The sequence below is a fragment of the Notolabrus celidotus genome, chromosome 1 (genome assembly GCF_009762535.1).
Source record: "Notolabrus celidotus isolate fNotCel1 chromosome 1, fNotCel1.pri, whole genome shotgun sequence".
NCBI lineage: Eukaryota > Metazoa > Chordata > Actinopteri > Labriformes > Labridae > Notolabrus > Notolabrus celidotus.
Genome location: NC_048272.1, coordinates 21,861,248 through 21,884,985, shown reverse-complemented (window position 1 = coordinate 21,884,985; position 23,738 = coordinate 21,861,248). Strand labels below are relative to the sequence as shown.

The following is a 23,738-nucleotide window of genomic DNA, read 5'->3' as shown; positions in this document are numbered from 1 at the left end:
CCTGTGCATTTTTCCACTACACAAATAAGTGACATTCTCGAAAAAGGACACCTTAATCTCTCTTTGTCTATTTCCATATGTGCCTCATTTCTTACACCCTGTCTGTGTCTTTGTCCCTCTCTCTCTCTCTCTCTCTCTCTCTCTCTCTCTCTCTCTCTCTCTCTCTCACTGATGGGTGGTCAGGAAAGGGTTAAGTGCTCTGCTCTATAAATTCTGCTTTAACAGTCTGCTGGAAGCTACTGGTTCAGCCTTTAAAAACAGTCATTTGACACATCCCAACAGGGGCTCGTAGCAAAGCGCAGCTGCTGACCCAAACCCAAGCTTAGAGCAAACTGGTGGGTCGGCATCACACTGCTTTGAACAGCATGAAGGCTCACTTATTCACCTGTACGCTGGTGCTATGGCTGATGGCAGCCTCAGCCAGGAGCTTTGACCAGGACTCACAGCTGATACCTGGATCTCTACCAGGCAGAGAGCTGAATGGATACTCAATTGACTATTTGAAATCAAGAAGAGCTAGGGTAAGATATTCAGTACTTATATCATGCATTATACAAAAATGTTCTCATAAATCATAACTCTGACAGATGCATTTAAATAAAATATAATGCAATTCATGCTGATCTGTTAATGCTTTTACCAACATTTTATAGTAGTCAAATGTCACTAAGTAAACAATTTGGATCAGTGTGCTCAAACAATATGACTTGAGAGGACAATCTTTAAGAATTATAGTTGAAACCGCTGCATAATTGTTCAAGATTATTGGATAAGGCGATAAGGATGTTGTTTAAATAATTCAATGCTGTTTATATTATTAAAAGTAAAACGTTCTGCTTTTGTTACAGAAAAATGTGGTGATAGCGACACAGATTTGGATTAGAAAACACAAATGTATTGTTTCAAGAGTTGTTTTACTGACAGTACCCTGAAAGAAAAAAAAGGATGAAAATGTTAATTATTTTATTTTAAGAGGTTTTTTTTCTGCTCAATAATGACAGAAACTTTCTGCAAAAAAACATCACCATCTGCCTATAACAGATAATAAACCAGTCAACTCAGAGTTTCACACACAGACACACACACTGCTGTGCCAATCTGTTCCTTTAACAGACAAACCAAACCCCAAATCCGCCACACCTCAACCCTCTACTAACCTCACTAACCTCCTAAAGAAATATTTGGGCAAACTAAAACCAGAGTCTGGTGTGGTGGGAACCTTTGGGAAGCACTTGCAAGAAGTTAAAAACAATCCTGAGAATGAGAGGAAAAGAAATAAATGTGAGCAAGTAAACAGCTATTAAGTGTAACTTCAGTTTTATTGAGTTAAGACTTGAGTGTGGACCAGCTGTTTTTTTAAAAACAAGACACCAGCACCCAATCCTTCAGATCCTTCATAGACAGGCTTATACCTTATGGTTCTGTATTAAACCACAAGCTTAAGGAAAACCTTTAACTTTGAAAGATAACAAGATTTATGTTCCTAAATTTAGAAGTTTGATGGCCAGCAGGTCAATTCAGAAGAGAAGTTGATACTTTTCTCAGGCATATTTCCAAATGATGCAGATAATAAATGGCACACAACCAGCTCTACCCAGGAAATAGACCTGGGGAAGTAAGATAGATAAAGATAAGATTCTCTTATTTGTTAAATGTTCATAATAATGCTTTTAGGCTGCAACCCTGCGGGTACACCTTCAGTTTCATGGGGTTTAATGGTGAAGAGCTTATTACCGTTCTAAGATACCCATCCATCAAAGGAATCAAACCTGCTGGCCCAAGTCCATAGACCCCCAAATCCTCAGACTATAGTACAAAATTAAATCCAGAAAACTTTCAAACCAGCTTGATTCTCATTTGCTCCTATATGAATGAAATTCAATATAATATATCCTTCACTTATTAGAACCTGGACATGATCCGAAAAGATGCATCTGAAAAGGTGTATTGACTTATCCACTTCCAGATGTATATCAGGGAGAAAAGTGTCAGACAGCAGGGCCAGCAACTCTTAAATCAAGGGTCATCAATACAAATAAAGAACTAGAATTATCAATGCAGCTCACCAAAAGGTGGACTCATGCACACCACAGCTGTTGAGTCACTATCCAGCACATGGCTGTGGAATATTACATGGCACGGTGTGTTTTGAGAACAACACAGCAAAAAGTTGAACTGAACCACTCTGGCAGCTTATGCTCCGAAACATCATCCAATAAAAAAAGAGCACTGACCCAACTGAACACATCAGCTGGGCCAGTGCTGGATTTTGTTCAAGCACAAATTCCTTGCAGATGACTGATTACCAAAATACAGTGGAAACATTTTCATGACAATTACAATACTTGCATACCAGAGTCAAAACTCTGGCTTAAGGCAAAATAAACACAAAACATTCAGCTGATGTGCATTTTTTCTGAACCAAACTTCCAAGGATCATATTTTATCTTCTCACTTGTACTGAGGCTTGAAACCCAAACTCTCCACCACCAACAAAGGATTGTTTGTATTTAAACCAAGAGACTAATCTTTTACCAAAATGACAAACGTTTTGCATGTAATGATTACTTTCACTGATACCTAAGATTTCATATTAGTAAGACTTTATATCACTACAATCTCCATTCATGTTAAATGTATACTACAAATGGGTTTATTCCTGGATACGTGTCGGTGGCTGGATGTAAAGAAAACAATCTGTACGTGTCTCTCTTTCAATCGAGGTCAACCAGGATGATTTAAAGAGGAGATAAGGCCCTCAGTGTTAGTCCTGTATCTTTGTTGTGTGGGTTTGCTGATAATCTTCCCTGAAAGGGGCATATCCTGACTCGAACAACTAAATTAAGAGAAATGAATGGGAGCAGTACCAAAGATAATATAGAATAAATTTTTCCCCAAGCTGCATACCTTCTCAGCATTTTAAAATAGCATTTTGTTTGACTCTTGTATCTGTCTTAGCATCATAGCAAGACCTATGCAAGACCTGGTAACACAGATATCTGTTGTCTTAATTGGTGGTAAACAACATAGCCAAATCTTTTCCAGAACTGACATCTGAAACAATTGTCATAAATTAATGTGATCCCATTATTTGATTAAATACACTATTGTTATCATAACTACTCAACTGGTTACAACACCGTGTTTACTAAAAGACAAGGAGTGTGTACTTCATCTTAGAGTTGGCATTTCTTGTAACGCATCACCTTCAGTACAATCATCTCATCTATAAATTACCAAAACACCTGACTATCTTACTGCAACAGTAGAAAAACTGCTAGTTTTTCTTTATTCTGTTTCTCGCTATTGAGCCTGCTAGTACATGAACATGATGTGTTTCGTCCCATAGAGGGCCCTGCCTCTTGCTGATGAACCTGACGAGAGCCCAGTCTCAGAGGGAGGAGACGCCGCTGGTAAGAGAAAGACCTGTTAACTACAAGTCTACCTGGAAATACACACATGAACATCAAATTTAAACTATACGTAAAGTTTAAAACTTCTGTCCAATTGTTTTAAGTTGTTTTAACTCAATATGTCCTCAGTTTAAGGGTCTGTAAAAGCCACACTAACAAACTCCATATTTCTCAAAATTGAATAAGGGTTGTTGCGACGTTAACCCAGGCGCATGGAGTGGAAAACAACTGTATCAAAAGCTCAAACAATTGCTTTTTAGTTTGGTTCGTCACGGCCATCTCAAAGAGTAGCTTTCTAGGCTCAGGGAATTTCATACCCATCAGACAAGTACTGTTGGGTTGTGCTTAGCAAGATTCAAATAACAAAGCTGAGGAGTCGGAGAGAAGACAGCAGTACAGACTAGCTTTTGCATTGCGGATTAGTTGGAAAACACCTTTGGATAGTTATATCATGTCACATGGTTATTATTCAATAATATTGGCAATTTTCAATCCATGAACTGCATAGATAAGTTTGGGTTTGGTTAACTTGATTGTTAGATATTTTTATTATATATAAATGAGTTTAATAATAGCTGTTTTGACAACTAAGTTGATCTACAAATCTTAATCAGCTATTTTGATTGTGTACATTATTGTTTATGCCATATCATTATTTACAAAAGGGAGGACAAAATAAAACATTTAAACACATCACCTTTGGTTTCAGCAAATTATATTTCCTAGTATTTCATAGATTAAACAAGATATTTAAAAAATTGCAGTTGACTTTTACCCAAATCCGCATTGGTTTAATGGTTTCTTTCCTTAACAACAGGTATCCTATAAACAAAAATGTAAACATATCCTTTCATGGCTTTTTCTGAGAATCGCTAATGTTCTTTTTTTCTGTGATGACTCTGTGTTGCAGACCTGCCCACATGTCTGCTTTGCGTGTGTCTGACGGGTTCTGTGTACTGTGAGGAGGTCAGCCCAGAAATAGACACTGTTCCAACCCTGCCTAAGGAGACGGCCTACCTGTATGCACGCTTCAACAAGATCAGCAAGATCAGCAACAAAGACTTTGCAGACACTGGTAATTTTGGAAACTCTCATCATCACAACCTGTTGTTTTCTCTGCAGTTTCTTTATTCTAGATAGAAAGTTAGAAGAGTACACTTTCTCTCTTTGTTATAAGATTAGACATTTCCGCACAAATCCAAATCTATTTAAACCCCATTTTGTTTCCTGAATTATTTATAGAAAACCTTTGTAGTCATTAAAAAACATTCTTACACTTTCATGGTCTTGGGCTGTCCGAGACCACTACTGAAAGGGGTTGGATAATCCCTAATGCTGTCATACTGTCATAATCAAAGCTATTTCAGCTTGGTCTGGGTGATTAACAATTAAACTCTTGAATTCTGCATTACTTATTTGGGGTGTCAAAACAGGTTTTGTAATGGTAGAGAGCAATTCTGACGGTATCAAACTATGGTTTTCAGTGTTTTTGGAGTTCAACCACAACTTGGAACTAAAAACCAGGAAATCTGTTATATTTTGTTTAACTTTTATGAAGCCAGGTTAGTCTCATTGAGAACAAAAACCTCTTTTCAGAGGGAGACCTCTCAAGAATTGCAGTTTCAACAAAATGGACTCATGTAGCAGAACTAAAAAAAAAACATTAAAGAAGTCAGTTACAAACGTTTAAGCTAAATCATTTTTGCATTTAAAATCCGACTGTAGATTGTTTCCAGCAAAAAGTATACAAAAACTAAAAGATTTCTTTCCCAACTAAGTTTGAACTTTGGGAATGACAAATTATAAAATGTCCAATGAAGGTTGTGAATTCCATCCTTCAAGATAAAAAGGGAGGCCGATGCTGAACAGATTGTTTTTTTTCTGACTTTGTATCTTCACAGACTAGTTTAAAACTGTTCAATCCATCATGACTAATGTTTATGAGCACCTTTTATCTACCAGCAAGAAAAAGTATGTGGAGCAATCTAAAACTCTTTGTCTATTAATGTATAATTTCTCCTTACCTTGCTTTTCTGTGAGCAATGATCTAACTGAATGACCAGAAGTTTAAAACTTTGATCTATACAACCATTTGATTGCATCACCTGGTAAGATAATTTTTTAGTCTGACAAAGATCAAAACCAGGTTGTACATGGTTTAGCTATGACTTAAACAGTCTTTGAGGCAAAATAACTGTCTGAGCACCAGCAGTTTTCTCATTCTTCTTGAATAATGTCTTATTGAGGCATTCTTTTTTTCCCACTCTTAATTGTGATGTGTCACTAAAGCTGTGCTTCATTGTAGAAATGGTATGAGGTGTAGAAAACAGAGTAAAGCTAATGTGAACTTGATGCTCACAAATGACAAGATATGTATGCAGATGTTATTTTATCATGCTAGGCACGCTGCTGTGAGATCACCCTCTGAAAATGGTTTTAAGAAAGCATTAAAGCTACAAGGAGTCAAATAACTAATTATTTATCCCTTCTATCAACAGTTACTCTCAGGAGGATTGACCTGACGGGGAACCTGATCTCAGAGATTGATGATGGAGCATTCTCAAAGCTTTCACTACTGGAGGAATTGACTCTAGCTGAGAACAGACTGGTCAAACTTCCGATGCTCCCTGCCAAACTAACATTATTCAATGCAAACAACAACCTCCTCAAAACAAAGGGTGTCAAGGCTAACGTTTTCAAGGTACACAACATCACTTCTCCAGACCTTTTCAGTTGGGAATATCCTGAAACAGTTCACAGAATAAGGCAAATCAAAGCATTATTTTAAAAATGAACTGATCTTTTTAGTCAATTATTAGCAAGAAATCTTGGGTACTTGGGTGCAGTAGCTTCAGTTGTTAGATACGGTTGTTGCACAATCTTTGAGATGACAAGAGTTTAAGACGCTGTACACATCAGTCTGAATCTCCTGGGTCTCAAAGTGTGAATTTGTTTCTGAAATAGAAAATGGCCAAGCTGGTGACTCTGTACCTGGCAGACAATGAGTTAGAGGCTGTTCCACACATACCTGACAGTGTCCGGACCTTACATTTACAGGTTTGTATCTCTTATTGCTAAAATGTCCAAAAAAAAGTTGATTTCTAATTCTGTTGCAAAGTGTTGGGTTCTAGATTGTATTTAGTGACATTCAGTTTTTTTAATTCCTCCAGAACAACAACATCACTGACGTCAACATCAACACCTTCTGCCGTTCAAATGACACCTATTACCTGCGACCAAGCCTCAATGAGGTTCGTATGGATGGCAATCCTGTAATACTGTCAAAGTACCCTGATAGCTTTACCTGCATGAAGATACTGCCTATTGGGCGGTACCGCTGAGCAAACCAAAACTCAACTGTATCCCTTTTTGTTGCTGATGGAGATGTTTTTCCACAACAGAGATCTGAGGACAGTTTGAGGTTCTGGATTTTTGGGCACTGGTCCTATTGTGGGTATAAAGGTGTCAATGTTTTAACTTCAACAAACCTAAAAACAGATTGTAACTTTGTCAGGTCGAAATGAAACTACTCACTGGACTGAAGGTGTACAGCTGCGGCATTGCTCTATTCTGGCCATATACAGTTTAACTGATGTTGGGGAGTAAGAGGCACTCATTGATTGTATGAGTCTTGAATTCTTTTAAATGACATGCTGGAGTTACAGTGTATCAAATTTAAATCAACAGGTGAGTGGGAAGCATCAAGATCTCTACAACATCAGTCCAATTTATTGTTTCATTTTGACCTGTCACTGAACTACCTAGAATGACAAAACTACATAGACGGCATTGGACCAGCCACAGTCCAACAGGCTTGTTCACAGCTGCCTGTACCACTGGCTCAAACCTGATATTACGTTTTCACACCTTTTTGTGAAGTTATTTGTTAAATGAAAACATTTTGTTACTGTATGAAGCAGTCTGACCAGAGAAAAAACCTTGTCAAACTTTAGAATCTCCTGTTTTGGAGTTTCACATTTATAAAAGAACAAAATATTTAAGTATATAACGAGTACAGTTGTGAACAGGTGCCTGTAACTGATGTAGATCACAGTTTTCATTGTGCTCAGTGTTGACTGCCAGGAATTTATTATGAAAGAAGTCGTTGCAAGAATGCATGACTCGAGTGCAGTTTTTCATTATGTGTATAATGTATAATTCTGTTGCATGCTTCATTTTAGAATTTCAGCACCAAGGGCTATCATAAAAAATGAGTGTAAAATTAAGATTTTGAGGCTAACCCATGGAAAAAACAATAAAAGTTTGGGAAATAGAAGCCTTGTCTGACATACTGTCACCACCAAATGAAAAAAAAAACAAACATTCTTTTTAGATGTTTTGTGGTAAGCACCACTCTACTTCAAGTAATTTATGCAACCAACATTATAATGCCCTGTTCATGTACCCTACAATATCTAGCATGGAACGTCTACTGTCCTGGAAATCTGTACAGCAATGTATCTTCCAAACATGACTTAGGTTCAGTCATACAATTAATAATTTTCTGCCAGTTAAGAAAGTTTCTTAAATTACATTTGAAAGGAAAATATCCAGTAAGCATTTAAAGCATTGTTCATTGCAATATTTGTATGTTACCTTGAGATTTAGTGCATGTCAGAAAATCAATCCCAGCCGACTCAGGCAGCTGATAACCATTAGTTTGTCTCATAATGCCAGGAGGAAGAGTCTGTAAATACTTTTCTCATTGAATGTTCTCTCAGTAAATGACTAGACGTGAACACATAACTGTGGGTTTTGCCATTGTGTGAATTAATTTCCTCCCTTTAATAACGACATTTAAAAAAAATGCTCTTCAAAAGAAAACAACTGAGTCAATGTGTCTCAATGAGGCTTTTCAGCCTTTTTTGACTCTGCATCACTTTTATATTTATAATGTCTAGTTGAGGTAAACTGCGGAGAAATGTATCTATGAACTATAGTAATGTGAAAGTTATTCCTTTTTATTTTTCTTGCTTGTGTCTCATGCTTCCCTTCTAGAACTACTTCAAAAATGATAACTGATGTGAATAAGAGTGGTGCACAGGAAAATGTGTGACATGGCTGTTCTTTTTTAGATATTTAAATAAAACTTTTTTTAAATTAAAATGTGTTCTGAATTATTGTTTGAATATGCTTTGTAAGATCTGGGTCAGTGTCTGGTGAATTTAACAATAAGTATAAAAAAAATGGTATTGGCAAGAAAAATACAAAGATTAATCTTTAAAGAGGGAGTTTTGGCAGTTGCATATTCGATTTAGAGTAACAGTTTATTTTAGGATTACATCTGATGATAGCACCACAACAGAAGAAAGATGTTTTAGTTGTGACTATTCTTCTTTTAAATCCATCACAGTTTATGTTTAATCCTTTTCTTGACTTTCACATACATTAAAAAAAGAGTACCAAACAAAATCGGAGACTTAGTATGAGACTAATGCCTTGTAGTTGCTTAGTATATGGCCTTCCAGGACTAAATTGGCTTAAGTCCTATTTAAATGACCGGGACTATTTTGTGTCTATAGGTAAATACACATCTGAGTGGATGAAAATCGTATGTGGAGTACCTCAGGGATCCATTCTGGGGCCTCTGCTATTCAACATCTACATGCTTCCCTTAGGTCAGATTATAAGAAACAACAAAATAAAATACCATAGCTATGCAGATGACACACACATTTACATCACCATATCACCAGGGGATTATAGTCCCATACAAACACTGAGTAAATGTATTGGACAAATCAATGACTGGATGAGACAGAACTTTCTTCAGTTAAACAAAGAAAAAACTGAAATGATTGTTTTTGGAGCCAAGGAAGAAAGGTTAAAGGTTACTGCTCAGCTCCAATCTGCCCAGATGAAATGTTCAAAAATAAATAAATAAATAGAATTAATAATAATAATAATAATAATAATAATAATATATTAAATTAAATTTAAAAAACAAGCAAACAAACAAAAAAACAAAAACAAAAACAAACAAAATAAACAAAAAAAACAAAACAAAACAACAGTACTGGAGGCTACTCAGAAACAGCTGTTGTGGGTTTCTCAAAGCATGTCAGGAAAGGGCGCCAAACTCTGTAAAATTTATTTTCCGTTCCTCGTGTGGTGAAACACAGACTCCAAGATAATTAAATTGATTTGTCACCACTTTAAATGGAAATTTAGTGTAATTTAATTTAAGGGGGCTCCTTATTGATTGGGAGAGTTCGCTCTTGTTTAAGTTAATTTTATATCCTGAAAATTGACTGAAGGTCTTGAACACAGAGAGAGCTTCCAAAAGGGAACTAGCAGGTTAAGAAACATAGAGGAGTAAGTCGTCCGCGTACTGACGACTGCGTATCTTATGCTCTGTTCCTCCTCTAATTATTCCTTCATTACTACGGATAGCTATTGCAAGTGGCTCTATGGCGATGGCAAACAGGAGTGTACTCAAAGGACAGCTCTGACGAGTTCCTCTCTGCAAATCAAAATATTGTGAATAATGGCCATTTGTCAAGACAGACGCTGAAGGAGATGCATACAATAGTTTGATCCAAGACGAAAAAAATAGGGCCAAAACCAAATTTTGTTAGTGTCCGAAAGAGATAATTCCATTCTACTCTGTCAAAAGCCTTTTCAGCATCGACAGAGACAAGGCATTCAGGTTTCTCATATTTGCCAGAGTATAGAATATTAAATAATCTTCGTAAATTGTAATACGAGTGCTGATTTTTTATGAACCCAGTTTGGCTGGGGGATACGACAGAGGGCAGGACATTCTCCAGACGATGAGCCAGGACCTTGGCAAGGATTTTAACATCTGTATTTAATAATGAAATGGGTCTATAAGAGGAGCATTCTAACGGATCTTTATCTTTTTTCAACAAAAGGGAAATACATGCATGGTTTAGTGTCGGAGGAAGCGCTCCTGAGTCAAATGAGTCAGAGAAAACCAGGCTTAAGAAGGGAGACAACTCTACAGAAAATTTCTTTAAAAGTCTGAAGGTAGTCCATCTGGGCCAGGAGACTTGCCTGATTGCATAGATGATATTGCTGCTGTGATTTCCCCGTGGGTGATATGTGCTTCTAATTTATCTCTGCCAGGGATGGCATTTCAAGATTATGAAAAAAGTTTTCCATTACATTAATATCTGATGTGCAGTCGGAACGATACAGGACGGAGTAGAAGACTCTAAACTTCTCATTGATAATTTTCTGATCTGGTGTGACACACCCATTATCTGTCCGTACACCCGGAATAAGCTGCTTCGCTCTTAGTAAAAAAAAGTTGACCTGACTTTTCACCATGCTCATAAAAACTGCTCCTGCTTCTTAGGAGCTGGCCCTCCACTATGTGAGATGAGAGAAGGTTAAATTCAGTTTGAAGTTTTAAGCGCTCTTTATATAGTTCAGGTGAGGGCGAGTTTGCGTATTGTTTGTCAATACTTAGAATCTGATTAGCAATTTCAGTTTGTTTTTGTTTTGAACACTTTCTTTTATAGGCTGCAAATGATATAATTTCACCTTTGCTAAGAAATGTCTTAAAATTGAGATGTGTGATATAAAACTCTTATCTGTGAGCAACAAAGGGTCCAGTCTCCAGTGCTTCCTTGTTTGTACAAAATCAGGAAAATTTAGACTGAGAACAAGCGGCGCGTGATCTGAGATAATAATACTCTCATAACTGCAGGATTTAAGATTCGAGATTAGAGAGCTGTCTATAAAAAAATAGTCAATCCGTGTGTAGGTGTGGTGAACGTGAGAGAAAAAAGAATATTCTCTTCCAGAGGGGTACAGGAAACGCCAGGGGTCAGATAGGATAAGGTCACTTAGAAATGGTTTGATAAAGCTAGCAGACTTACTCAGGGTTGTAGACTTAGGAGAAGAGCAGTCTAATGCTGCATCTAAGAAACAATTAAAATCCCCTCCTAAAATTAGAGAGTGCGAGTTGAGATTGGGGAGTTTGGAGAAGAAATTGTTAAAAAATTGTACATCATCAATATTTGGGGCATACACATTAGCTAGTGTGACTAACTTGTTTCAAAGTTTGCCTGAAACAATAATAAACCGTCCATTTCTGTCTGATATATTGTTAGAGGGCTCGAAGGGAATGTTCCTATCAATAAGGATTGCTGTGCCTCTAGCCTTTCCCCCAAAGCTAGAGTGGAAAATCTGGCCTGTCCAACCCCTACTCAGACGCCACTGGTAAGAGTCACGCAAATGGGTTTCCTGAAGAAAGGCGACCCCAGCTTTGAGTTGCCTAAGGTGAGAAAGTACTTTGTTCCTTTTCACTGGATGGTTTAACCCCTTCACATTCCAACTAATGAAATTGAGATCACCCTTCATCTAGTTCCAGCAAAAAATAAGTGACTGAGATGAGTAGCCTCCGAAACAAAAAAAACAAACAGAAAGAAAAAAAAAAGAAAGGAAAGGGAAGAAAGAGGACCACCACCCACCCACACACCCACACACCCACACACACACACACACACACACACAAATACATACAATATCCCATTGCATAGCTCTGAACCGCGAGCACCTAAAACCTCACCAGGTCTAACAACATTCATCCCAAAGACTTCCTTCCGAACAACTCTATTTCCCGCAGAGTATTTAACAGGTTAACCCTAGAAAAGCAGAATAACATGAAATAAGCATCTAAATAAGCGCAATGTGCAACTTAAATTAGGCAGAGGTTAACTTTATTTCTTCACCTGAGCATTCCCCCTTTAACTTAGGCATACACCTCTGAGAAGCTCATGCCTGACAGACATTAAGCTAAACAGTTATATTCCAGAAAGTTTTTAACATAGAAAGAACAAAATACACTGAGGCGAGTCCGGTCCGCTTGAAGGACTGCAGAAAGAAAGATGGACTTGACCAACAAAGTTTACTCACACACCTTGAACTGTCCTTTTGAAATGGGCTGGGGCATCCCTGATTGAAAGTCCCTCCGTGTCAGATCACAGTGGAGCGGAGGAGCCCCCCGCTCCATTACCGATGAAACGGGTAGCTTCAGACACCGACTGCAGCCATTTCTTCTCCCCAGTCTGGAGAGTGATGCGAAGCTTTGCCGGGAAGAGGAGGGATGGACGAAGACCTTTTTTATAAAGTTCAGCCATGACGTCTTTGTATTCGGCCCGTTGTTTCAAGACCTCAGCAGTGTAGTCCACGTAGAAACGGATCCTGTGGCCATCATATTCCAGGTCACCACGTCTACGAGCCTCCCTGATCACAAAGTCCTTCTCCTGGAACCGGTGGAAGAGAACGATGACGGGGCGCGGTCTATCCTTTGGACCCGGTTTGGGCGCGAGGCTGCGGTGGGCTCTGTCTAATTCCGGGGCTGAAGGGAACATGCTCTCAGCGAAGATGTCGAGGAGAAGCTGCGAAAAAAAGGCAGTGGGTCGATTGCCCTCCACAGACTCTGGTAAGCCCACGATACGGATGTTCTGTCTCCTGCTCCGTCCCTCCAAGTCAGAAAGTTTGGATTTTAGCCACCTGTTGTCCCCCTGTAGTGAGGCGCAGGTGGCTTCAAGTTGCTCGAGACGTTGACTCACATCCTCAGCGTTAGACTCAAGATCAGTGATACGTTGTCCCTGACCTGAGACTATGGCTTGAATCTTGTCGAGTTTTGTGTCCACGGTAGCAAATGACAACTTGAAGTCTGCGGTCAGCGCTGCTCTGTGCCGCTCCAGCAGGTCTGAGACGTGCGCCGCTGTTAAGCTAGCCCCGTTATTAGCACTAGCCGTGAAGTTTTCTGCAGGTGGGTCTTTCTTCGTTTGTTTTCCGGATTTGGACATAGCTGTGCCGTCTATATGCTCAGCATTTCAACATAATAATAATAATAAAAAGTATAAAGTAGAAGAACAATATGTTGAAATGCTGACTCAGCATTTCAACATAATTAGGTGAAAGTGGTTAATGTAATGGTCTAGAGTCCTGTCCTGGATTGTGAATGAATGATTTGTTTGTTTTGTTTCATCTTTCCCTGTATAAAAATGTTTATGTCTGTGAGTAATTAAGAAGGGAATTCAGCACACAAGGCTTTACCCGCATTACATCAGAATAGTTACAAAGGAGATTCATTTTTTTTCCAGGATGAAACCTGAAGAAAATCAAGCTAAAGCTAAATAAGAGTTCAGAGCACACAGGCCAGTATGGAAAATGTGGGTTAAACCTTCTTTAGCTCAGCCAACTTGGCAGACCATTAAATTCTCCAAGTAAACAGCAGAATAGGTTCCATATTGCTTCTCGGCTTGATTTACTATTTGACATTCAACTGCTACCGCTTCAACCAAGTAACAACCTGACATTTTCCATGCACACAGAATTTCTCACCCACTGCAATAACGTTAATTTTTCTATTTTTTAAAAGAGAGTAACAACTTGTTTTAGAGTAATGGCTTGATAACGATCTACAAAGTAATAAACTAAAGTTAAATAGCTCCACTAGGGAGGCCAAGCTTGTGCAACAACATGATTAACGAGTAAAACCAACAAGCAACACTTACATGGGGGTTATGCGTGTGTAATTACTGATGTGTTCTCTGTCTTACCTGCTTCACACCCTGATGTAAATCTGAAACTTACCTGATGCACAACCTGAGAAAAAAATGAAACTTACCTGCTGCACAACCTGGGAAAAAGTGAAACTTACCTACTGCACAACCTGAGAAAAAAAGTTAAACCCACCTGCTGCATACAAGATTGAAATTCAAAACCTTACCTGCTTCTGTTCCTGATAGAAATCTGAGACCTACCTGCTGTACACCTCGATATAACTCTAAAATGTATCTGCTGATTCTAAATCTGAAACGTACCTGTTACACATCTTTTAAAATTTGAAACTTACCTGCTGCACAACCTGTGTTAAATCCCTTAAGTATCCAATGTTCAAGATCATACAGATATGCACAGATGTTCAAGTCAAAGGCATGATTTAGAGAAAATGTACTTACGTGTCTTAATACTTTGAGATCCCTTGGTACCCTTAAACCCACATTTCTAGACTAAGGCTGACAATATGCTTAAAACGGGTAAGATTTGTAATGTTTCATAAAGAAGGCTTTCAGTTATCTAAATAACTGCAGTATGTCTGTCTATCTTTATCATCTTTATCCTAGCTGTTGTAGTTCTCTACATACTCGTCCAAAGTTACATATTTTCAGCAGTGACAGTTATGAAAAGAGCTCTGATAAGAATTCTCTTACCTTGGTGTGAGTTCAGTTTCTTGAAATAAATTCTTTAAAATAGCTCTACTGACCCGTCCTTTAGGCGCAGTGGTGGCCGGTAAGGGGATGCCAAAGGGGAGCCAGGGTGAGATTTTTACTGGTGTGTTAACTATAAAACCAGAAACTTGTGGGCCAAGAAGAACCCCTACCCTGTGACCTCTAAAAGCTGAATTATATTTCTGTGTTGAATCGACGGCGTAGCCCATGCTGTGGGTCCGCGTAGCTCCCGTACCTACGCAGACCCACAGCACGTAGCTGATGTGCACCTCCTCCAAAATGTAACTACGCGTCGAATCGACGCGGACCGGATCCCAGACATCAGCCGCACATCAGCCGTGTATCTTTGAGCTTCGTAGTGTCACTGAGACTAAATCCATGTTTTATACGAGTCTATGCACCCAACCCCAAGGTCCTAGAGGGATGCAGACATCTTATTGAGAAACAAATCCAAATGTCTCTGGATTAATTTACAAACAAGTCAAGACAAACCGAAAATCTCAACGGGCCAGAATAATGCCATAGTTCACTCCATTTAAAGGAGGAATGGACCAACGTAGCCAAATCCTGAGTATATACAAATACATTTTTCATGTTCCACAATCAGAGGTGGAAACCATGGATCTTATCCACCATGAACCTTGGTAGAAGACAGTTCAGTCGCAGGTGTGTCCTTACCTGGAAATGCTCAAAGGTTCTGCTTCGGTCGTCACATCTGTTTGAGAAGGTCCTGAGAGTCCTGAAGTACAGCAGAAGATCACTTCTTTCCTCCACCCTGAAATGATATTGACGATATCGTTAGTACATTTTAAAATGAAATTAAACTGCCATTTGATAATGGCGTGTCACAATATTGATAGCAATGGGTTTTTTTTTTTTACTAAAAAGCACTATGAAGATGATGATTAAATAAAATCCTGTTAAAGATTGTAAATTGTCAGAGGTCTTGGCTATAGCTTTTATTGTGAACAAGTTTTAAGACTTGAAAAAGACAGTTGTAGACAGCTGAAGTGATTATAACATGAATGTAAATCACTTCAATCAGACATACTGGAGCTGAATGACTGAAAAACTTGGCTATGAATGGTGCAGATCCAGTGAAAGTTAACACATTGAATAGAATATAAACCTATCAGATCTGGTGCCATGACGGATCGGAAATGGACTGGACACAGACCCAGTGGAATTTGGCCGTAAATATGTATACGATAACTTTTTACAGAGTGATGTTTAGCAGGTATAATGTTCACCAATGTAGTTTGAACAGCTGAGGGGGGATGTTGAGGAGTTAGCTTTGCTGGTATTTACTGATAAACCAAAGTATTAGACACTTCACTGTTAGCACTAGCAGGATGGTATCGTCAAACTCGTGTGTAAATTCATTTGTAATCTTTATTGCATGTCTGTGCAAAGTATGTCATTTCATCTGGACCTGAATATGGATTGCCTTTAGAACAAAAACTAGTAAAAGGGAAAACTCACCCGAAGCTAATAAACAAAACCCCTTTAGTCATTACTAATATAATGTAATACAAACTAAAACAGAGCTTTCATTTGCCGGACATTTTTGTAATTAGTCAAATGTCTTCGACAAATAAAATCAGTCTTGAAAAACTGACTTATTAAATGTACTTAATGTATAATGCATAATATAAGTATTATAAATATTGTATCTTTACAAAGTAAAAAGAGTTTGTATTTAATTTCCTTCCCTCAGACTTCAGAATAAAGGGTGAATGCATGCTTCCTTATACTGAAGGCTGTATATCACAATGGCAATAGAAAAAAAAGAAGTCAGTGTCGTGGTCTGGTTCTCTCAGTCTGAGTGAGCCTGGGACATTCTTTGAAGGACTTTCCAGAGTTTTCCATGGGGGCCCGGGGCTAGACGGCAGCCGGGTGAAGTTTCCAGACGACTGTTATTCCACACAGAGCTGATGGAAACATGGCAGCACCCACTCATTCACTGGAGCACTACCAAAATTAAAAAGAGCCAGAGAAACGTATCCCTGGTTTGATATTGGTTTCTTGGACTGGTTTGGATATGACTGGATGAATGATGAAGTTAGATTATATCATTAGTGTTGAACTATTTCAAACATACTGGGGTTTAAATGCAAAAATCTGTCATGTAGTGACTCTAATGTAGATTGCTGGTGCGGAAAGTTTAGTGGCTTTAGTTCATCTTCCTAAATAACAGTAAAATTTGTTTACAGAAAACAGCGGAAAAAAGATCACAACACTTTGTGTGAGTTCCAAACCTAAAAGTCCTGTGAGAAGGTTTCAGCCGGTTACAAAACAGACTGGAATTAAAACTGAAGTTGTGACCTACAAAAGCGAAAAGGCCATCAGGAAGACAACCCATTATGTCTATATAGATTTGTTAATGCTTGTTGCCGCTGCCACTGGGTTGGTGGTTCACAGTCTGCTTCTGAAACAGCCTTTTTTCATGGGAAGGATTCATAGAGAGTGAAACACTTGACTGTTGAAAGACAATGGGTTAAGATTTTTTGTCAGAAACATAGACTGTATAACTAATGGACGTGGTATCCGTGAAGTAACCCATCTGTTTCTGAAGGCGAATCGAAGGCGCCATATTGGAAATGCTGAATGCAACTTAACTTATGGCGAGCTAGTGTGAGGTAAAGAGGCAGCTTTGAGCCTCCTCACTAACAGCTACAAGGTGCCCACCTGTCAATCAAGTCAGTCATGTCTTTAATGGTCAAAACACATAATCTTAATATCTTCTGAACTGTTGCGTTATAAAAAAATTCAACCCCTGTGCAGTGTGCCAATAGAGAAATTAGCTCTTCAAACCGAACCCTTTTTTTTTTTTTTTTTTTTTTGTGTCAATGTGAAAAAGTGGGATTGTCTTATATTCTCACTTCAACCTGCCAACAAATGTTCACAGCAGTGCAGTGAAGCATCTCCTGATATGCGCAAGTGAATCCGAAGAGCATGAGCACAGCATTGGTCGCAATTACAGTCTTCCACAAGTTGATGAGGATGAATTTACAGCAAACTGAGTGACAGGACGGCTGGGGAGGACTCTGCTGTCCATGCTGGCTTTATACAGTAGATGTATGTACGAACGTGTTTTCTCTGTCACTCACAGGATAGTCTATGGTGTCACATATACATTATAAAACATATAAAACAAACAGTGAAATGTTTAGAAAGCGCCATAGCTCTACACGTCTGTAAACATTGGTTGATTATACTAACAGGGGTCTCTCTCTTCCCCTCTCCTTCACAGTGCAGCAGGTTAGCATTTACTCGTTTAATAATGAAATTAACTAATTAAAAATGTAAAATTAATTTATTTTATTAAAATTTACATTAGCCTGATGAAGATTTTTCTTTAAAATTAATTAATTAATTTCGTTTTTTATTTCTAACATTTTCAAAATGTTCCTCATCCAAATATAAACATGCGTACAGTAAGTGATGTCATGACACCTCTCTTTTAGCTGACTGATATCTTGCAGCACTGTGTTTTTTACGGCAGAGGTACACAAAGAAGTTTGAAATACTGCAGCCCACATCTCGTCCTCCCAGTGTTATCTATTTCATTAACTAGGTAAGCATTCACACCTTCTAAACTGTAAAGATGATTAAGTCTTATTTCAATATCACAACATTTTACAAAATAATCCTGAACATTAACGTTTATTTAGCCTTCAATAGTCACAACAATGAGTTTGACTGGAAGTATAAAACAGAAGAAAATGGGTGCCACTTGCACTCTTCTTGTGAGACACTAACTGGGGACAGAAGCTGAACTGCACTGCTGCTTTCACTTTGCAGCTTGGGTAGTCACAGTATTACTTTGAATGCTAACAAAGTTAAGTAACCACTTCAGTGGGTGAGGGGGACAGATGTGGAAAAAAACATGTGTCTGTTGGATCAAAACAACCAATAAAAATCACCATGTCAGTTATTATCTTTAACAGTTACCACCAGCTTGATTTAACTAAGATTATCAGTCTGAATTTGGCTGTAAAACCGGGGCTGTCTCCCTCTCTGTAACACACACACAGACTTGGAGAAGGCAGCAGTGTTTCAGAATCATTATCTTCAGTATTTTTCCATCTGTTGTTTGCCAGATTCTGCAGACTGGACCATACAATCCAGATGCGGTTGGGCCCCAGATATAGAGCAAATCAGACCCCTGCTTTATAGCACTGATCTACAGACAGAACAAACGCTGTCTGGCGGACTGTGGTTATCAGCGTGGAAAAGCTTCTGAGCACACAAACACAACAATGGCAACACCTTTTAAAAGCTCATTGTGTAAGACTTGTGGTGTTGGTTGGCACAATTGGAATATAAAATTCACAAGTATGTCGTTTTTAAGGTATAATCAGCTGAAAATATGAACTCTTCTGTTTTCATTACTTTAGAATGAGTCTTTTGTATCCACTGAGGCAGCGGTTCCTTTTCCACTGATCCCACCATGTTTTTACCTCTGCCAAGAACTAACAAAGCAAACACTGGCTCCTGAGCCGGCCTTTCATCAGTTTCATAAACCAAATATTATGCTCCATTGTATTCTTCTCTATTTCTCAGTTAGTCTGGTATCAGGTAATGTGCTGGCGAGTTTTCCAACACTTAGTGTTGAGAAAAGGAACAACAGCCGTTTACAAAGGAGGACAATACATGCAGTGAAACTTTTTAGAATGCCCGTACAACTGATTTCAAGACATGGCCGGTGAAAACATTAGCATTGTGGAACTTACAAGGGACTTCCACCGGAACCGTGTCCGGTCTGTCTCCGATCCGCTGCTGTCGAGCTCTGCGCTCTCTCATCCGTCAACACCCACCGGTTGCGTTTTCAGAACGCAGCACAGAGCAGGACCACCAGACAATTGGAGTCATGTGACCGAGGTTTCCCCGCAGTAATTCCTGAATCAAGGATTCTCCTCCGCCTCTCCTCATCCATGTTGTCTTTCTGGTCCTCTGAAAACCTCTGACCTGTTGACTCCAGGCCTGGCTCCGCTCATCATCACGGTTATGATGACACTGAGTGTTTTATTCTGAAAATGAACTGGATGTTTTCATTTTGTTTTGGTGCCTGACTTCCTGTCCTGCTCCATCTGCTCTGTTGAGATTGATGCGTCGTGCTCCAGCATCCGGCAAAAATAGAAGTCTTGTGTATCTGATCCGGAGGGCTCAGACCTGCAGGATCAGAGACGCAGCCGGAACGCAACGGAGCGGATCCAGTGGAAGTTAACACATTGACTAGAATAGAAACCTATCAGATCTGGTGCTGTGACAGATCGGAAACAGACCGGACATGGATCTGGTGGATTTTGGTTGCGAAAGCTCCTGTGGGGAACTATAAGTTTGTGTTTAGTTGGCGCCCTCCGTGGGCAAAGTACCCTTTATCTCTTTGCAGATTCTGTCCTGTGTATGGAAAAGATCATCCTGCTTTATTTCAACACTCAAATGTACAACTCATCAGAAATCATTGCAACGGAAAATGTGATAAAGATTATTTTGGAAGCGTGCAGTAAATCAATACGTCCGACCCTTTTTTAAAACCAAAATCACAGATAGCTATCTAAGAAAATTAAATACTTTTGATGACAGTCTTTGCTTTTGAAGGTCATGGAGAGGCACCAATTTGGATTTTGATCTGTTTGGTAACCGGCTAAAAACTCCTCACAGGAGCTTTAACTTCAAACAGATTAATTCAGACTGAATATTTAGTTGCTCTTCTATATTCAGTTCATTTGGGACAAGAAGTCCCAACTCCACTCAGAGGCCCAGGACTGAAAAAAGTGCCTTCTTTACAACTTTGTAAATTAAGACATCTCTGGCCTCACAGGACCAAAGCGGGAGAAAACTTGTTTTTCAAGATGAGCAGTGGATCGAGGGTCATCTAAAGGTCAAACGTACTTGATGTTAAAAACTAAAAAGATATCCTGTGTTGGAAATATAATTCACCACACACTCACTTTGAAAAGAAAGAGCGGCTGCAGCCCCAGACAGTACTGAGCGAATCTCAGCTTACCAGATTCAGAACAGATATTTTAGTCATGGCAGGAAAAGAACAGGTGTATCCAATAAAAAGGATGGCTGTGCTCCATATACAGGTAGGTCTTCCAGTAAGCCAGCACACCTAAATGGTATGCAGACTTTATGAATGTAATGAGATACACCTGTGTTTGAAATGTCAAGGCCTTGTTCAGACTACCTGCCCAAATCCATTTTGTTACACACACACATGGTATCCCAATTGATTTAATAAAGTGTGGACAGCAATAAACCCAGAGCAACGCTGTCTTTATTGGAATGAGGCTACATTTGGAGGTAATTTAAAATGCCATTGCGATCTTTCTTGTATGGCTGTGTCACGGTCTGGGTGCTAAAACTGGACTGCATGTTGTCTTTTGCATCACTTCCCACTACTTTGTCACCATGACTCGACCTTCAAACCAACAGGGAGGACAAGGAGGATGATGGATTGTATTTCTCATGCTTCTCCGTTGTACAGCAGCATCACTAGAATATTCAGTGTGTCACAAAAACCACTTCTACCACAGCAAAGCATGCGGTAGGTTGGTGATGTCTGATCAGATAACTCAGCAGACGTGCTGTAATAAAGCTCAGATTTGAAAAATAAACCTGATTTGCCTGCAGTGTAAACAAGGCTTAAACGTTTGTCGTGAGAAAGGCTTGTTTAACGAGAGCAAAGAGCAGAGCGAGGGAGGAAGAGTGGATGTGTGAGTGAGGACGTTCAGCTGGATGACAGCCGTTAACAGTTTGACATCTTCTTCTACTTTAATAAACACTGGAGTTGAACTAAACAGACAGCTCCTTCCTGACAGGAATAATATCCAATATTACATATGTAGCCGGAATTGGACCGAGCAGACGGCCTGTGTAAATAAACGACAAACTGATTAGCTACTGGGCTCCAGTCCAAACACACAGAGTACATCTGATAGCTAATTCACATCTGATGAACTTCTGTTAGGCAAACTTACCTCTCTGTCTGTGGACCAACGTAAATCCACTATGATGTCTGAAGTATGTGCACAATGAACGTTAGAGCAACTTTAATCACAAAGTTTCTCCCTTTACCAACAGATACTTCACTCAGTGTGTCTGTTGATTTCTCCTGAAACGTGCGATCATCTCTGTTTCTCTTCACTACACGCTGAAATCTCTGCTCAGCGTCGTCTTGATACGTCTCGGGTTCAGAAACAGGGGACTCATAACTCTGATGAGATGCAGTCACCCACTTCAGTAAATGATTAGATTACCAGACCACAAACTGCAGCATCAGTTTTAACCCTGTCAAGCAGAATGACTGAATGCTTTGTGTTCATTTATTAACTGGACTCATGAAGACACATCGGCCTCACAGCTGAGAGTGAAAAAACTTCCCTTTGATTGATTCATCTTGACTTCAGAAGAAACCAATCAGCACTGAGGAACATTTTAAGCCTCGGAAGTTGTGATAACTGTGACATAGATCTGCAGTGTGAGTTCTTACCTTGACAGGAAGCTGCTGAAGTCCTGCAGGTCACTGGTGTCCATCACCACGTTGAGATCACTGATGGTCCTATCAGAACACTTACCCTCCTGCAGGACGAACACATCATTAATGATCAATGATACACACATGTAGGAGCCAAAACAATAAGTTTGTATTCATAATTATATTTTGGTAATTTCTATATGTTTGTGTGTGAGTGTGTGTGTTAACTAATGACTGTGATCCCTGCAGGTCGGAGGGCCTAAGAGCAAGGGGCTGCCTGAAGCATACAGTCTTTAGACCTTGCAGACCTTAACGATAGTCCTGTTTTTCTTATGTTTGTCTTTTTGTCTTTTACTAAAGTCAAATATTAACATAGTTTTGTTTATGGTTTATTTTTTTGATCCACATCCTTTATTCCTTTTTTTTTTCTCAAGCAACACAAGCGTCTTTAGTATCAGTCGGCCCAGGAGTGATTCACACAAAAGGATTAAAAACAAAAAGATACCGTGGACTAGTGTTGTAGTCAAGACCACATTAACCGAGACCAAGATATGTCCAAGACATTTAGGGATCGAGACCAAGTCAAGACCAAGACCAAGGCAGGGCAAGACCGAGACAAGACCAAGACCATATATTGTATTTCAATGAAAAATCATCATGATGAGCGTCAACAAAATAAAATACTTCTGTTTATCTTATTTATGTTTGCTTTAAATATAATTACATCAACAAAAAAGGTTTGATTTTGTCTTTGTTGCCTTTCTTTTGACGCTCTGTGAGAAACTTTTGACTCCCTAAGTTTAGTTTTCGTCATCGTTAGTTTAAAGCTGGGGTTTGTAGTCAGATTTAGATACACTTTTTGTTATACTGGTTAAAATGATCTTTATGTCCCGATGGCAATCAATACATAATGTTTTGTTGGAGTAAACCTGGGAAAACACCAACCAATCCCTGCCATCCGGAGCCAAATTATGAAACCAATCAAATCCCGTCCTGCCGTTCAGCCCGCCTCCTGCACGTACATTTCATGTTTGTTTGTGTTTTTAACTTTCACCATTATAATGTTTCGGTGTTTTCTTACCGATGAGTGAGACATGAGTTGACGTAGTGCAAAACACAAACGATGTGCTGAGGACCCGTTTTGAATCAGTCACCATCATATGGTCGCAAATCAGCGGCGCTCATGCATGTGAGCGGGGGCGTCATTTTGGAGGTGCTCCGAGGGGAGGGGGGGAGGGGTTAGACGGAGTCCTGAGGAAATGCTACATTGAAATTCATGCTAGTTTTCCGTGACTACCAACCCTGGCTTTAACTTTTGATTTGAGTTAAAACTGTGTTTTCTGTTGCCTCTGATCTCAGGCGGGTCAGGAGATATAGCGGTAGCTGGGCAGGATTATTTTGTCAAGCCTTTCTTTTCTCATTAGTTGTGTGCATTTTTAATATTTGTAGTGCTTTTATCTGATGGGTTATAGGGGTTCGTTGCTTAGTGCCGCTCGAGTGGCTGCTTGTTGCAGCAGCTCTCTCTTCGTTGTTCTTTTTTCGACCTTTTTTCATATCTGTTTAATTATCTTTGTATTTGGAGCCTGTCAGGATTTTTAATGGCTCATTTGTTGGCCATGGACA

General features: G+C 39.2%; 2 protein-coding genes across 2 annotated transcripts in view; one reads left to right on the top strand and one right to left on the bottom strand.

Moving 5' to 3' along the window:
• The window catches only part of cenpp (centromere protein P), a 93,280-nt gene that overhangs the window by 64,584 nt on the left and 4,958 nt on the right, over nt 1-23,738 (bottom strand). The window contains exons 5-6 of the mRNA XM_034703451.1: nt 22,131-22,219; nt 15,308-15,404 (exon numbers count right to left, since the gene is read on the bottom strand). Coding sequence (XP_034559342.1) covers nt 15,308-15,404; nt 22,131-22,219 — 186 coding nt within the window. The remainder of the gene's footprint in view (nt 1-15,307; nt 15,405-22,130; nt 22,220-23,738) is intronic.
• Nucleotides 339-8,468, top strand: ogna (osteoglycin, paralog a). Its single transcript, XM_034703558.1, has 6 exons — nt 339-521; nt 3,350-3,413; nt 4,324-4,488; nt 5,912-6,114; nt 6,378-6,470; nt 6,584-8,468. The coding sequence occupies exons 1-6, from the start codon at nt 366-368 to the stop codon at nt 6,752-6,754; spliced, it is 852 nt and encodes a 283-aa protein (XP_034559449.1). The 5' UTR covers nt 339-365; the 3' UTR covers nt 6,755-8,468.